Here is a 13,044-nt window from a genome sequence, read left to right as displayed (position 1 = left end):
GGTACGGTTCAGCGCCTGCGCGGGCGTTGGTCTGTTGGTTGCTACTCTCTGCTGCTGGCTGGTTGGGGCTTTACCCTGCCGAGCTACGCGATGCGGAGGCTGCAGGTGGTGCTGGGTCACCTGAACCGCCAGCCCGCTTCGGGCCCGGAGCCGGCGCCGCGGGCCGCGCCGTGTTGGAGCGGCGCTCCGCGGAAGTCGGCGGAGGATGTAGTGGTGGTGCACGGGCGGCGCACGGCCATTGGCCGGTCGGGCCGCGGCGGCTTCAAGGTGAGACTCCTGGGCTCGGGCGCCGGGTGTGAGATGGCGGCCCGGGGCGGGCTGGCGTCTGGCTCCTCTGTTCGGTAACCCTCGGCGTCGGTGGTGGCTCCGCGCCCGAGTTGGACCGCTCTGTGTCTCTGGGGTGGGGCTGGGGGAGCTGGGATTTTGGGAACCCCGAGCATCGCCGCCAGCCGCGCGCTTCCCGCTGCAGGACACCACCCCCGACGAACTTCTCTCCGCCGTCATGACCGCGGTTCTCCAGGACGTCAAGCTGAGCCCGGCCCAGCTGGGAGATATCTGCGTGGGTGAGTGCACTACCCGGGCCCTGCGCTCGGTTCTCGCCTTCCCATTACGCCGAAGCCCTCCTCAAACACCAGGCACTTTCCAGGTGTTTTCCCTGAGGGGAATGTCGATGGACTTCACGCAGCTGACTGTAATCGTCCTTTTCGGGCTATAGACTCCACCCCCCCCACCCCCGCCTCCAGGCATTTTCTGTGCCCGCTCCAAGCACATTCTGCATATTAAGTGTGATAGAAAGCTGGGATCTCAAGTGACAGACATTTCAACGCCAGGGTCTTGGCACAGGAGTTTGAGAACACCCTAAGAGACTGGAGGCTAGGGTTCTGTACCCATCCTGACGTACTATCTATGCCAGGGTAGAACAGAGGGAGTTTGGAGCATCAAAACTGGCATAGATGGCAAAGCATCTATGCCATCTAGTCCAGCCCCGCACTTACAGATGGAGAAACTGAGGCAGATGGAGAAACTGAGGCCTGGGGAATTTGCAGCAGAGCTTGGACCTGAATCCAGGACCTCTTGACCTTCAGTCCAACCCTTTTTCCCCAACTCTGCTCCTCTAGCCTGGAAACATAACATTATATGGTAAGAGTCACATCACCTAAGTGTCAGCCCTAGATGGGGGATCACTGTTCCACCCCTGGAGTGCCAGCAGGGCTTGGTGGAGGACACTTAGGGGAAGGTGTGCATTTCAAAAACACTTTCCTAACTGACAGAACTACTTCTTCAGACTTAAAGCTTTGCACTGCATTCTTCTTTCCATGTTAACCTTTTAAAGGCAGGCGACCTCCCTAGTGTGTGCTGATTTGGAAAAGCAGGTTGCATGGGCAAGGGAGCTTGGGCCTCTCAGGGACTGGATCTAGTGTATGGCCAGGACAAGCTGCTGTATAGCTGGCTGCCCCTGCTCCAGACCTTGAAATTCCACTGTTTCTGAAGGAAGATCTGGAATGCCCCCCTCTTGGTAATCACAGCTGTACCTTAGTGCCTGGCACTGAATAAAGGTTTGTTGTCCACAGGAAATGTGCTTCAGCCTGGGGCCGGAGCATTAATGGCCCGAATTGCCCAGTTTCTGAGGTAAACTTTTCCAGTTCTTGCCCTGGGTTGGCTATTCACGCTCTTGCTTGGGCTCAGGTCCCAGAGAACTCAGCCTGTTGTGGGGAGAAGATCAGGATTGGACACCAGACCTGGACACAGCCAGGGTCCTCAGCACCCTGCTTTTCTGCATGCTGCCTTCCCCCTACTTTGAAGGGAGGGTGTGTTTCCCAGCGCTGAGCCAGGACAGACGGCCTTTGGGACTGGAGCAAAAAGTTCCTTGTGGCCTGATTTTCCTAAGCCAAAATCAGCTTGTTGCTTGTGAACTCTGTCCTCTTGTCAAGTAAATAAGCAGGTTGGCACACTGAAGAGTGATTTTGAGCTTTTTTTTGTTTGTTTGTTTTTGCGGCACACGGGCCTCTCACTGTTGTGGCCTCTCCCGTTGCGGAGCACAGGCTCCGGACGCACAGGCTCAGCGGCCATGGCTCACGGGCCTAGCTGCTCCGCGGCGTGTGGGATCCTCCCGGACCGGGGCACGAACCCGTGTCCCCTGCATCGGCAGGCGGACTCTCAACCACTGCGCCACCAGGGAAGCCCTGATTTTGAGCTTTTTAAATGCTAGCCCATCAGCAGAGGCTTGGGGACAGCGCAGAATCTTGGGGTGAAGGGTAGCCCAGAAGGGGCCCTGGTGAATTGCCCTTTACCACTTGTTGTCCTAAGACAGGGAGGAGGTTTAAATTATTTTCACATGTCGATTTAAGAGCCACTGAGCTGTGTACTCCCAGCTTCGTGGAGAAGAAACAACAGGAACGTGAACTAGTGAAGGAACAGGAAAACTGACAAAACCTGTGGAGACTAGGAGAAGTTCAGACTGCTTAGCCTGGATTTCAAAGATTCCAGCGATTTGGCTCCAGATTTGACTTCTAGCCTAATCTGCCTGCTGCTTCCTCTTTCAACCAGCCTGTCTGCCCACTGCCTTCCCTAAGCTGGTCTTTCTGTCCCCTTGCAGTACTGTCCCTACCTCCCCTCTCTGCCCCAGTTAAACTCTGTTCAAACACAGTTTCACCATTTTGACCAGACTTCTCTGAGTTCCCAAGCTTAAAACGAGGGCCCATTCTTTTCCAGTCGCTAGCCACGTGTTTCCTTGTGATGTGATTTGCCACCTTGCTCTGTTATTGTAGTCTCTGCTAGTTAATTCACTTTCTGTGTGTGGTTGGGCATCCTCTAGGGCTCTGTATTATAAGCATGTCAGCATCCCTCCAGTGGTGCCTCATACCAAGTAGGTGTTTAATGAACACTTGGTGGATTGGGTGAAGGGGTGGTAACTAGGTAGTAGGGAGTTAGGGGACCTGGGAAGGGTTAAACAGGCCACAGGGACCTAGGAGACTATCCACCCAAGGGGGTCTCAGCAGAGCCTGGCCTGGGCACTAGCCCAGAGGTTCCTGACGCTGGCTGCACGCCAGAATCAACAGAATCAACAGTGCTTTCACCCCTGAGGTTCTGAGTCCATGGGTCTGGGGATTTCCCCAGGGCTTTGTACCCTTGGCCAGCACAGGTTACACTGGCAGACGCAGCCTCACCAGCTTCCAGGGCTGGAACCAGTGTGAGAATCTGGGGGAACCCGTCAGAAGAAGGGATGTTAGAATACCTAGTACCCATCAGGGATTTTTGTCCAGCTGGGAACAGCCTTTCCAGAGACAATGGGAACATAAAGGCCACATGGTTACTAGTAAGGCTGAGGAGTGGGGATGGTTTCTAGCCTCATACTTGAGACATTTCTTTTTTTTTTTTAATTGAGGTATAGTTGATTTATAATGTGTTAATTTCTGCTGTACAGCAAAGTGATTGGGTTATACATATATATACATTGTTTTTTAATATATTTTTTTCCATTATGGATTATCACAGGATAATGAGTATAGTTCCCTGAGCTATACAGTAGGACCTTGTTGTTTATCCATTCTATATATAATAGTTTGCATCTGCTAATCCCAAACTCCCACTTCATCTCTCCCCTACCCAACCCCCTTGGCAAAAACAAGTCTATTCTCTGTCTGTGAGTCCATTTCTGTTTCGTAGATAAGTTCATTTGTGTCATATTTTAGATTCCACATATAAGTGATATCATATGATATTTGTGTTTCCCTGTCTGACTTACTTCGCTCAGTATGACAATCTGTAGGTCCATCCATGTTTCTGCAAATGGCATTATTTCGTTCTTTTTATGGCTGAGTAATATTCCGTTGTATATATGTACCACATCTTCTTCATCCATTCCTCTTTTGATGGACATTTAGGTTGCTTCCATGTCTTGGCTATTGTAAATAGTGCTGCAGCGATCGTTGGGGTTATGGTTTTCTCTGGATTTATGCCCAGGAGTGGGACTGCTGGATCATAAGGCAACACTATTTTTAGTTTTTTAAGGAACCTGCGTATTGTTCTCCGTAGTGGCTGTATCAATTTACATTCCCCCAACAGTATAGGAAGGTTCCCTTTTCTCCACACCCTCTCCAGCATTTATTATTTGTAGACTTTTTGATGGCCATTCTGACTGGTGTGAGGTGATACCTCATTGTAGTTTTGACTTGCATTTCTCTAAGAATTAGCGACGTTGAACATCTTTTCACGTGCCTGTTGGCCATCTGTCGTACTTCAGACATTTATTTTGCACTGGTTCTCTGTCTTGGCCACAGGCCCTCTTCTCTATTCTTCATGGGAAACAGGGATATACAGTTTTAATTTTTGAATCTTCAAAGGAAGAGAAAGAAGGACCCCTGTGGCCCAGCCAGCCTTCTCTTGCGTTTGCGCTGTGCTTGGCCTTGGATGAGGAGAATCACAGGGTGGAAGGGCATGTGATTGTGGGGCACTGGGGAGCAAGCACCTGCAGAGATGGGGTTTGCCCAGTGTAGGTCAGGCCTGGAGTAGGGGCAGGGCTGCTGGGTTTGTTCCCCTGGGCTTTCTGTCTCCTGAAGGGGCAGTCATGTTGGCCAGGAGCACAGGCCTGCTTTCCCTGAGAGCCTGGCAGGGGAGAGGGGGCTGACTCTGTTCTCACTTTCTGTTTCAGTGACATCCCAGAGACTGTGCCTTTGTCAGCTGTCAATAGACAGTGTTCGTCAGGGCTCCAGGCGGTGGCCAGCATAGCTGGTAAGTTCTGACTGGGTGGGCACCCAGTGCCGCGGCCTGGCCTTGTTCCTGGCTCCTCGGATTTGGGTCGTCAGAGTCACTGTCTGCTGGGCAAGCAGTAAGGATTTCTGACAGGACCGTAATCTCAGAAAGCCTGGAGGAGAGCCCCTCACTGCACCCCCAGCCTTTTCTGGACACTCCTGGGTCTTCTATCTCTGAGGCTGGGGCTGAGTCCCACTTAGAGACCAGGTGGGGAAGAGGCTCCCCTGTTCCCAGGACAGATGGACTCTGGGGAAGGATGTTTATGAAATGCTTTTGTTGCAGGTGGCATCAGAAATGGGTCTTATGACATTGGCATGGCTTGTGGGTAAGAATTTTTTCCTGCTGGAGCTTATTAACTGACTTGTACCAGTGAAACTAATGTTCACCTCCTGAGTTCCCAGAGGCCATGATTTTAGAATTCTCCCCTGGCCGTTGCAGGCACTTAGAAGTGGTCCCCAGCTCTGGCTGCTCGGGAACCGCTCACATCTCTCAGCACCAGAGGAAGTGGGCTTTGAAGAGCTTTCTTTCTTGGAAATCTGTCGGGCTGGAAATGTGGGCAAGCATTGTGAGGAAATACGGCACTGGGTTTCTGTCTGTGGCCCTTGTTGATTCATGATGGCTGCTGAGAGAAAGAGCAGTTTCGCTTCCCTAGAGCCAGGGACAGCTGCCTGCTGTAGAACTAGCTTGTTCATTTCACAGGCTGGCTGTCCCCCACCCTGACCAAGGTGGAAACTTCCAGCTGCCTCCTGGGTTCTGAGGGACACGGTCAGATCTGTGGTGGTTTTGTCCCTGTCAGCTGTGACTCCGTTTTTAGCTGCAGCGTGTGGAGCCCAGGGAGGGGTAGGCTGGGGTGGGCGTCGGGTGCTGGCAGCCTCGGGGAGGCCAGCAGCCCCAGGATCCTGATGTGCGCCCTCTGCCTCTCAGTTCCTCTCCATAGCATTTCTCGATTGGAGCCCTGCTGGGCCGTCTCAGAGCTGTGCCAGTTGGCACTTGCTGTACTGCCCTGTGTCTGCAGTTGTAGATAAACACAAAGACCAAACTGCAGGGACTTTGGCCGGCCAAAGGCCACTGCCCAGGCTGCCCTCTAGTTTCTATCTTACTGGAGGAGGGACGGGGGTGTGGGTGACCTGAGGAGAAGGTCGGAGCCTTCATGTGTTTCTTAGAGGGTATCTGAGTCCCCAAGCAAATTAAAAGACTGTGTTACTAGGGTATTAAGGATTTGGGGCCAGGACATTCCCCCATGTCACAGGCTGACTGTTCCCCGTAGACTGTGATCGTGATGAGTAGCCCAGGATATCCTAGGTGGCAGTGGGCTCTGAAGCCAGACTACCTAAATTTGGATCCTGGCTGAGTGACCATGGACAAGTTAACTCAGCTTCTCTGAGCCTGACACTGTTCAAAGTGCTCTTATACCTGAAAAGACTTTTTTTTTTTTTTTTTTTTGCGGGGGCAGGGTGGCCACACTGCAGGGCGTGCGGGACCTTAGTTCCCCGACCAGGGATCGAACTTGTGCCCACTGCGGTGGAAGCGCGGTCTTAACCGCTGGACGGCCAGGGAATTCCCAGAAAAGATTTTTACAGTGGCGCTGGGCGCATGAAAAGCGTTCAGTCAAGGTTATGTGTTGTCATCCTTTGAGGCCTTGTATCCTGCCACCTCCTGGAAGCCCTTTTGACCACACTAAACTGAGATCGCTGGTGTTTCCCTGGGCTCCTAGCACCTCCTGGTCTATGCAGGTCGGCTTGCTCTTTGATGTGCAGCTTTTGAAACATTTGTCTCTTCTCTCCGCTGAATTTGTGGCCCCTGAGGGCAGGGCCCGGGCTCCTTAGATGTGTTTCTCCCACGGTGGCCAACACTAGGCTGCCTTCCTTGGGACTGGCTGCAGGACCAATTGTGCTGGGAAGTGAGGCCCTGCCCAGGCATGTGGACTGTGCAGCGGTGGGGGCGAGGGTGCGGCTGGGGCTCAGCAGCCCTGCACCCCCAGCTCTGTGCTGCCGGCCAGTGCTCTGCCTTGAGCTCCCTGGCCATTTCCCAGCACTTGCCAGACGCAGAGCTCTCCGTGGGGAGTCCTGCTGATGATCACCTCCTCTTCAGGGTGGAGTCCATGTCCCTGGCAGACAGAGGGAACCCTGGAAATGTTACCTCTCGCTTGGTGGAGAAGGAGAAGGCCAGAGATTGCCTGATTCCTATGGGGTGAGCGCCCACCGTGGCTCCGTGTGCCTATCCCCGCTCAGCTCCCTGCCTGGCCCGGAGCAGGGGTGCAGGAACTTGGATTATCTTGTGGCCTCCCGCCTTCGGCCCTGGTCTGCTCTGCAGGGACTCTGGGCATGGGACTTAGTGCTGGCCCTGACTTCCGTGTCCTGAGGCCCCCAGTCCGCTCTGTGCCTCTGGGTTTCCAAGCATGGCCCAGCCTGTCACTCCCACCCTGAGGGGCTCAGTCACACAAGGCATGATGGCAGCTGCACCCTAAAGCCTTGGAGGCCTAGAAAGTTGAGGAGGCGGGAGGCTTTTGCTCACCGGCCATGCTGGCGAGGGCCCTTGGGCCCTGTCAGTGCAGCATCAAAGGCATCCAGAGCCACCCCCGGGGTCCGTGGGCAGGGAGTCGTGGCTCCGCTGGACGTGTGAGGGGATGTACGGCTGCCTCCACATCCAGGGACCATCTCCGAGGGAAGCCTGTAAGGCCAGAAGCCCCGGCCAAAGGCCCCTCTGTGGCTCTGGGCTCCCAGGATGAGGGGAGGCTCCAGCTACGGGGAGCAGAAAGCTGGGTGTGGCCTTCCCAGAGGGGGACTCCTCTCCCACGGTAAAGCACTTTTCATTGAGGCACAGGAGAAGCTGGCCAAGCCAGTTAGTGCCCTACCCACGCCCTCCTGTGTGCTGGTCTCTGGTGAACAGGCGTCTTAGAGTCTGGCCAGCGTCACTGACTCCCTGCCTGTGCTCCGCCCTGAGTCATCACTACTGTCACTGTGGCACAGACAGGCCCTCCGGTTCTCCTGCCTGCAGCCCTGGGGCCCGTCCCCAGGCTGCCTGGCTCCACGCTCACTGTTGTTGTCTGTGTTCTAGGATAACCTCAGAGAACGTAGCCGAGCGATTTGGCATTTCGCGGGAGAAGCAGGATACCTTTGCACTGGCTTCCCAGCAAAAGTGAGTGCTATTTGGGGTGAGATGTTTAAGGGGCTGGAGAGTGAGGTTTGGAGGCTGTCCTAAGTGATCTCAGGTGGAGCTGCCCTTAGGCTACCACTGGTTTCTAAGCCTCTACCTCCCAGAAGGGGGAGGTGGGGGAGGGCGGGGGGGCCACTGTGCAGTTAGCACTGTGTCCCGTTACAGTCTGTTTACCCTGAGTGTCTCTCCGTAGCTTGGCCTCGGTTTCCCCATCCATTTATTGAGAGTGTAAGGAGGGCCAGGGCTCTTCTCTAGTTGGCTGTGGTTTGGTGATTAGACATGGTAACCACAGGCTTCTCTGGGTAGCCTGGAGGGTGGAGCCAGTGCTGCCGGGGACCCTGGCATCCCTGAGTCTGGGGTAGCATCCTGAGGCAGGGGCTGGGGACACTGAGGCAGTGGTTCTTAGCCACTTGGGTGCAAGTAACCATTTGAGAATTTGGTGAAAGCCGTGGCTTCCTCCCCATGGGAATGCCTGTGGGCCCTTACATTTTGCATGATTGCAAGGACCACCCTAAAATGCCCTGTGCTTTTACACTGTTTAAATACAAAGATTCGTCCGGTAGTTTGGTATATGGCATTTTATTTTATTTTGACATTTAAAAGATTTTATTTCACTAACAAGTCTGTGTTAATCGTAAGTGTCACTCATGCAAATTTTGCATAGATATATTCAGGGTAGTATATGTCATTTTAATCACGTGGAAACATGGGGAATGGATGGAGTTGAGCGACGGGAGGGAACAGAAAAGCTGGCAGAACCCAGCGCAAATATTCCTGGGGCTCCAGCCTCAGTTTGACTTAGTCCCTCTTGGGTGAAGGTCTCAAAGGGGAGCCGCCACTTCCAAACTTCCCCCTCCCCTTTGAGGTTGGGATAAGCCAGGATCTGAAGATCTAAGGCTGATGGCCAAGAAGTCCCTGTAAAGCCCTGGGCTTCCCAGTCCCAGGGCAGGTGGGGTAGTAGGGGACCCTGTGCACTGCCCCCGAGGTGAGTGTGACCCCGCATGTAGCAGTCTGAGCTTGCATGTCTGTCCCAGAGGGCAGGGCAGGAGGCGGAGGCCTCAGGGAGGGACCCCAGGAAGGAAGGTAACCCCATGGAAACCTGAGCTTGGCTGTCCACGGTGCTGGCAGGGCAGCCAGAGCCCAGAGCAAGGGCTGTTTCCAAGCTGAGATTGTGCCTGTGACCACCACGGTCCGTGATGACAAGGGCACTGAGAGAAGTGTCACCGTGGCCCACGATGAGGGCATCCGCCCCGACACCACCCTGGAGGGCCTGGCCAAACTGAAGCCTGCCTTCAAGAAGGGGGGCTCTACCACAGCTGGTGAGACTGGGCTGGGGGTGGGGTGAGGAGGGGGCTGCTTCCGTGCCGGGTGTTCTCCTCTGGGAGCCTGGAGCCACCGGGCAGGGTGGATATGGAAGGTCTGGACCTCCTCGGAGCTGCCCCGAGGCCTCCTTAACCCTGTGGTTTGCCTCTAGGAAACTCTAGCCAGGTGAGTGACGGGGCAGCTGCCATCCTGCTGGCCAGGAGGTCCAAGGCAGAAGAGTTGGGCCTTCCCATCCTTGGGGTCCTGAGGTCCTACGCAGTGGTTGGGGTCCCACCTGACATCATGGGCGTTGGACCTGCCTATGCCATCCCTGTAGCTTTGCAAAAAGCAGGTAAGATGGCTCCTTCACACCCTAGGTTTGGATCCAGCCCCTGCCTCTCGTGCTGTTGCCAGAGGCGGGTGCCCGGGGTGGGCCTGCGGGTGCCGCAGAGTGAAGGTGGGGCACCCCGACCCCTTCCTGACCCCACACCTGGGACCCGCTCACCCATCTGGAACAGAGGCAGACACACCGGGCAGCCCAGCCTCCAGGCCATGGATGGCATAGGGCCCCAGGGAGTCTGAGAAGCCTGCTAAGGGGCCGCTGGGTCAGCTCAGGTCTTTTCCGCTTGCCTGCAGGGTTGACGGTGGAGGACGTGGACATCTTTGAGATCAATGAGGCCTTCGCAAGTCAGGTGAGCCTGTTTTGCATTGTTGCCTGGGCCGCCCAGTTGGAGGCAGCGGGAGGGTGGTGCGGGGGACTGGGGAGGGAGCTACACTGATGCTCAGCCTCCCTCCAGGTCGTCTACTGTGTGGAGAAGCTGCAACTGCCCCCTGAGAAGGTGAACCCTCTGGGGGGTGCGGTGGCCTTGGGCCACCCGCTGGGCTGCACTGGGGCACGACAGGTCATCACGCTGCTCAACGAGCTGAAGCGCCGCGGGAGGCGGTAAGGCCGGTCCCCGTGGGGGTCGGGGGGGGCCCAGCTGGTGCGCCTGATGGGGGGAGGTGTACGCGCCCCCGCCCCCCCCACACTCCGAGCCGAGGAGACGGGCCCCTGGCCTGCGGCAGGCATCGGCCACCGTGTGCGCGCCCCTCGGCGGGCAGGCCGGGAACCACGTTCCCTGAGGTCTGGCGTCCTGTGCCCGTGAAGGCCTTGGTCCACACAGCTCAGCCTGGTCCGGGGAGAGCTTGGTGGCTGGGCTTCTGCCCTTTGTGCCTTCACCCAACCAGCACATTTTGCTTCCACAGGGCGTATGGGGTGGTGTCCATGTGCATCGGGACCGGCATGGGAGCCGCCGCCGTCTTCGAATACCCTGGAAACTGAAAGAGGCCCAGCCCAGTGCTCTGGCAGTAGCGCTACAGACGTGACACCTGGGGAGTCCCAGCACTGGTGGCAGTGGCAAGTCAAGGCACTTCAGCTGAGCTGGCAAATGTGAACACTGATGAGACAGTACGGGAGCGGGTGAGGTATCGGGCTGCCGTCTGTCAGGCCCCTCTAGCTGAGACAGGTAAAGTTGGCCTGGCTCACCCAGCCTGCAAGGCCACCGTGTGATTGATTCCTGGGGGAAGGGGCCTGTGGATGCGGAGTGCAGTAAACATAGTAAACGCATTACCTTCTCTCCGTGGCTGTGGTTTTTTCCCCCAAGAAAGAGCCAGTTCTTGGTATGCTAGTCCTGCCTCTGCTGAATCTGAATAGTGACTCTTTTAACTGCTCTGGTCTCCACAGGGGCGTGGCCGACCCTTTGTATTAGCTCTGAGGACACAGGGTGCAGGGCCTGGAAGTGGTGGGGCGGGGTGGGGGGGGGGGTCCCTCCATCCCAGGAGCTGTTCAGAGGTCCTCCAGTAGGTGCCTTTGCCCAGTAAACCTGCTCCATAGCTCTGGGCCGTGTTTATTTCCAGTATTGGGGGTTGAGGGCAGAGGCTCAGAGCTAGTAGGGTGATGCATATCTCTCGTCATACGAGCCTCGGCCCCGGAGCCGCAGGGTGCCGGATTTCTCACCGAGCACGCCTTCCACCACCAGCGTGGACTCGTACAGCTCACAGCTCCTGTGGGGAGCAGGGGCGGAGATGAGTTGGGGGCCCTGGGCCAGGGCTCCAGAGGCAGCGCCAGCAAGGCTGGGAGGGCCGTACCTGGCGGTGAAGGAAACCTGGAGGGGGACGGAGGTGGGGGGCGCGTTGACCGGTCGTGCCTCCAGCAGCCCGCTGCTTGGGGAGACCCTGAAGGCAACAGGATCCTTGTCTGGCTCCTGCTGGCCTGCGTGAGGGGAAGGGGACATGCAGGAGCGCAGCCAGCTCCACGCTCGGCCCCCTGCCCGCATCTTGGGGGTGCGCCTCTGCTCCTGCCCACCTCTGCAGGAATTCTCAGGTGGGCCCAACCCTGGGGAGCCAGCCTGCAGGGACAGGGCACGCAGGCCCCTTCTTGGGGGTCTCGGCCCAGCTGCACGGGGGAGCAGGGAGAAGGGCATGGCACACCTGTCAACACGGCCCAGTAGCTCCGGGAGCCGCTCAGGTTCATCAGGTAGACCTCCCGGACGCGGCCCTGGTTCACGAAGCAGGTCCCGAAGTCCACCCAGCTGGTGGAGAGCTGCAGCTCGGGCACGGCCACGACGGCCCGCAGGGGCACCACCTTGCGGGGGACAGAACCTTTAACTTGGTGGGGACTGGGTGACCTTACCCACTCCCACTGGGCTCTGACCCAGGGACACAGGGGCCCTGCCGACCCCAAGTACTGCAGCTTCTGAGGGACGTACAGGCAGCACCACAGCTGGTGGAAGGGGGCCAGCGCTGTCATCTAAAGCCGGGGAATGCTGGTGGGATTCTGGGCAGGAAAAGGGCCAGGAAGGCGCCATCTGCTCCCCTCTGACTCCCCTGCCACCCCTGCCCTGGATCCAGCTCTGTGGTTTCTGCTCCCTGGTCGGGCCGCCCTACTGCCTTCCTCTCCCCTCTCGTCTAGCCCTCTGCTCCCCTTGGGCCCTGGGCCATCTAACCTTTTCCCTTGGCCTCTCCAACTCAGGGCAGGAGGGGCTGTGGTGTGGAGCTGTCACAGTCCACAGAACCAGAACGAGGCCCGTGGTATTCTCACCTGGTGCTCGCAGTCCTGCACGAGCCCAGGAGGCGCCCCTCAGCTGCTCAGTCCCCACCCATCAGGCCATTCCCTTGGCCTGGTTTCCCTTCTCTCTCTGTTAAACAGCATGCAGGCTTCGCATGCCACCTCCTCCTCCAGGAAGCCTTCCCTGATTTTGCACCCTACAGCACCCCACCTCGCTCTGAGCTCCTAAGACAGGTAAGGATGGATGACCCTCATCTCTCCATGTGCCAGGCCTCTTCCAGGGCAGACAACTGGGGTTTGTCCTCCTCTGACCCCACCTGAACACATGAGGCAGGCCTGGGACTCACCTGAGTGGTCTGGTTGCTGTATTCCAGAAGCAGATTCTGAGTGAAGACCATCTTTTTCTCTCCACTCGCGCTCTGCTGAATGTCCACTCCAGACAACATCTGGTCAGCCGGGAGCTTCTGATAGGAGAGCAGCTCCAGGGAGAGGGAAAAGGACACATTCACCTGAGCAGATGTGGACAAGCCGTCACCTCAGACTGCTGGAGGTGGGCGGCAGCCTCCCCGCCCAGAGCTCCATCCTTCCCTCCTGCGGACCCTGCCTGGTGCATTCACTCCTCACCCTGTGCCCTGTTCCCCGCCCAACAGCTGTCAGTACCGGGGACAGGGCTGAGCGGCCCTCGGGAGCTGAGAGGCCGGAGGATTGGGCGGCTCCACTCGCGTTACCAGGGCTGCGGGCAGGCCCGTAGGCCCAAGTCAGGCCTGTGTCTTTGTTCTGGGGGCAGT

The 13,044-nt window shown here is 57.0% G+C and overlaps 2 protein-coding genes across 2 annotated transcripts in view; one reads left to right on the top strand and one right to left on the bottom strand.

The window, feature by feature from the left end:
* Positions 1–10,985, top strand: ACAA1 (acetyl-CoA acyltransferase 1). Its single transcript, XM_082663899.1, has 12 exons — positions 1–267; positions 470–563; positions 1,572–1,629; positions 4,652–4,731; positions 5,035–5,077; positions 6,844–6,942; positions 7,810–7,890; positions 9,037–9,227; positions 9,383–9,562; positions 9,847–9,902; positions 10,008–10,153; positions 10,456–10,985. Exons 1-12 carry the CDS (start codon positions 91–93, stop codon positions 10,529–10,531), a joined length of 1,281 nt encoding a protein of 426 aa, XP_082520025.1. The 5' UTR covers positions 1–90; the 3' UTR covers positions 10,532–10,985.
* A 64-nt stretch (positions 10,986–11,049) lies between these two features.
* DLEC1 (DLEC1 cilia and flagella associated protein) overlaps positions 11,050–13,044 on the bottom strand; it is a 103,867-nt gene continuing 101,872 nt past the window's right edge. The window contains 4 exon segments of the mRNA XM_082663890.1: positions 11,050–11,253; positions 11,338–11,579; positions 11,582–11,833; positions 12,604–12,765. Of these exon segments, the coding sequence (XP_082520016.1) occupies positions 11,136–11,253; positions 11,338–11,579; positions 11,582–11,833; positions 12,604–12,765 (774 nt within the window). The 3' untranslated portion in view covers positions 11,050–11,135.

The sequence above is a fragment of the Grampus griseus genome (assembly GCF_964374135.1).
Source record: "Grampus griseus genome assembly, chromosome: 10".
Classification (NCBI taxonomy): Eukaryota; Metazoa; Chordata; class Mammalia; order Artiodactyla; family Delphinidae; genus Grampus; species Grampus griseus.
The sequence above is the reverse complement of the archived record's forward strand: the minus strand, read 5'-3'. Positions and strand labels throughout refer to the sequence as shown.

Coding starts and splice junctions, on each gene's coding strand:
- ACAA1 (XM_082663899.1), top strand. CDS start 91: ATGCGGAGGCTGCAGGTGGTGCTGGGTCACCTGAACCGCCAGCCCGCT. Junction 564..1,571: donor GCTGGGAGATATCTGCGTGG/GTGAGTGCACTA, acceptor TGTTGTCCACAG/GAAATGTGCTTCAGCCTGGG. Junction 4,732..5,034: donor GGCGGTGGCCAGCATAGCTG/GTAAGTTCTGAC, acceptor CTTTTGTTGCAG/GTGGCATCAGAAATGGGTCT.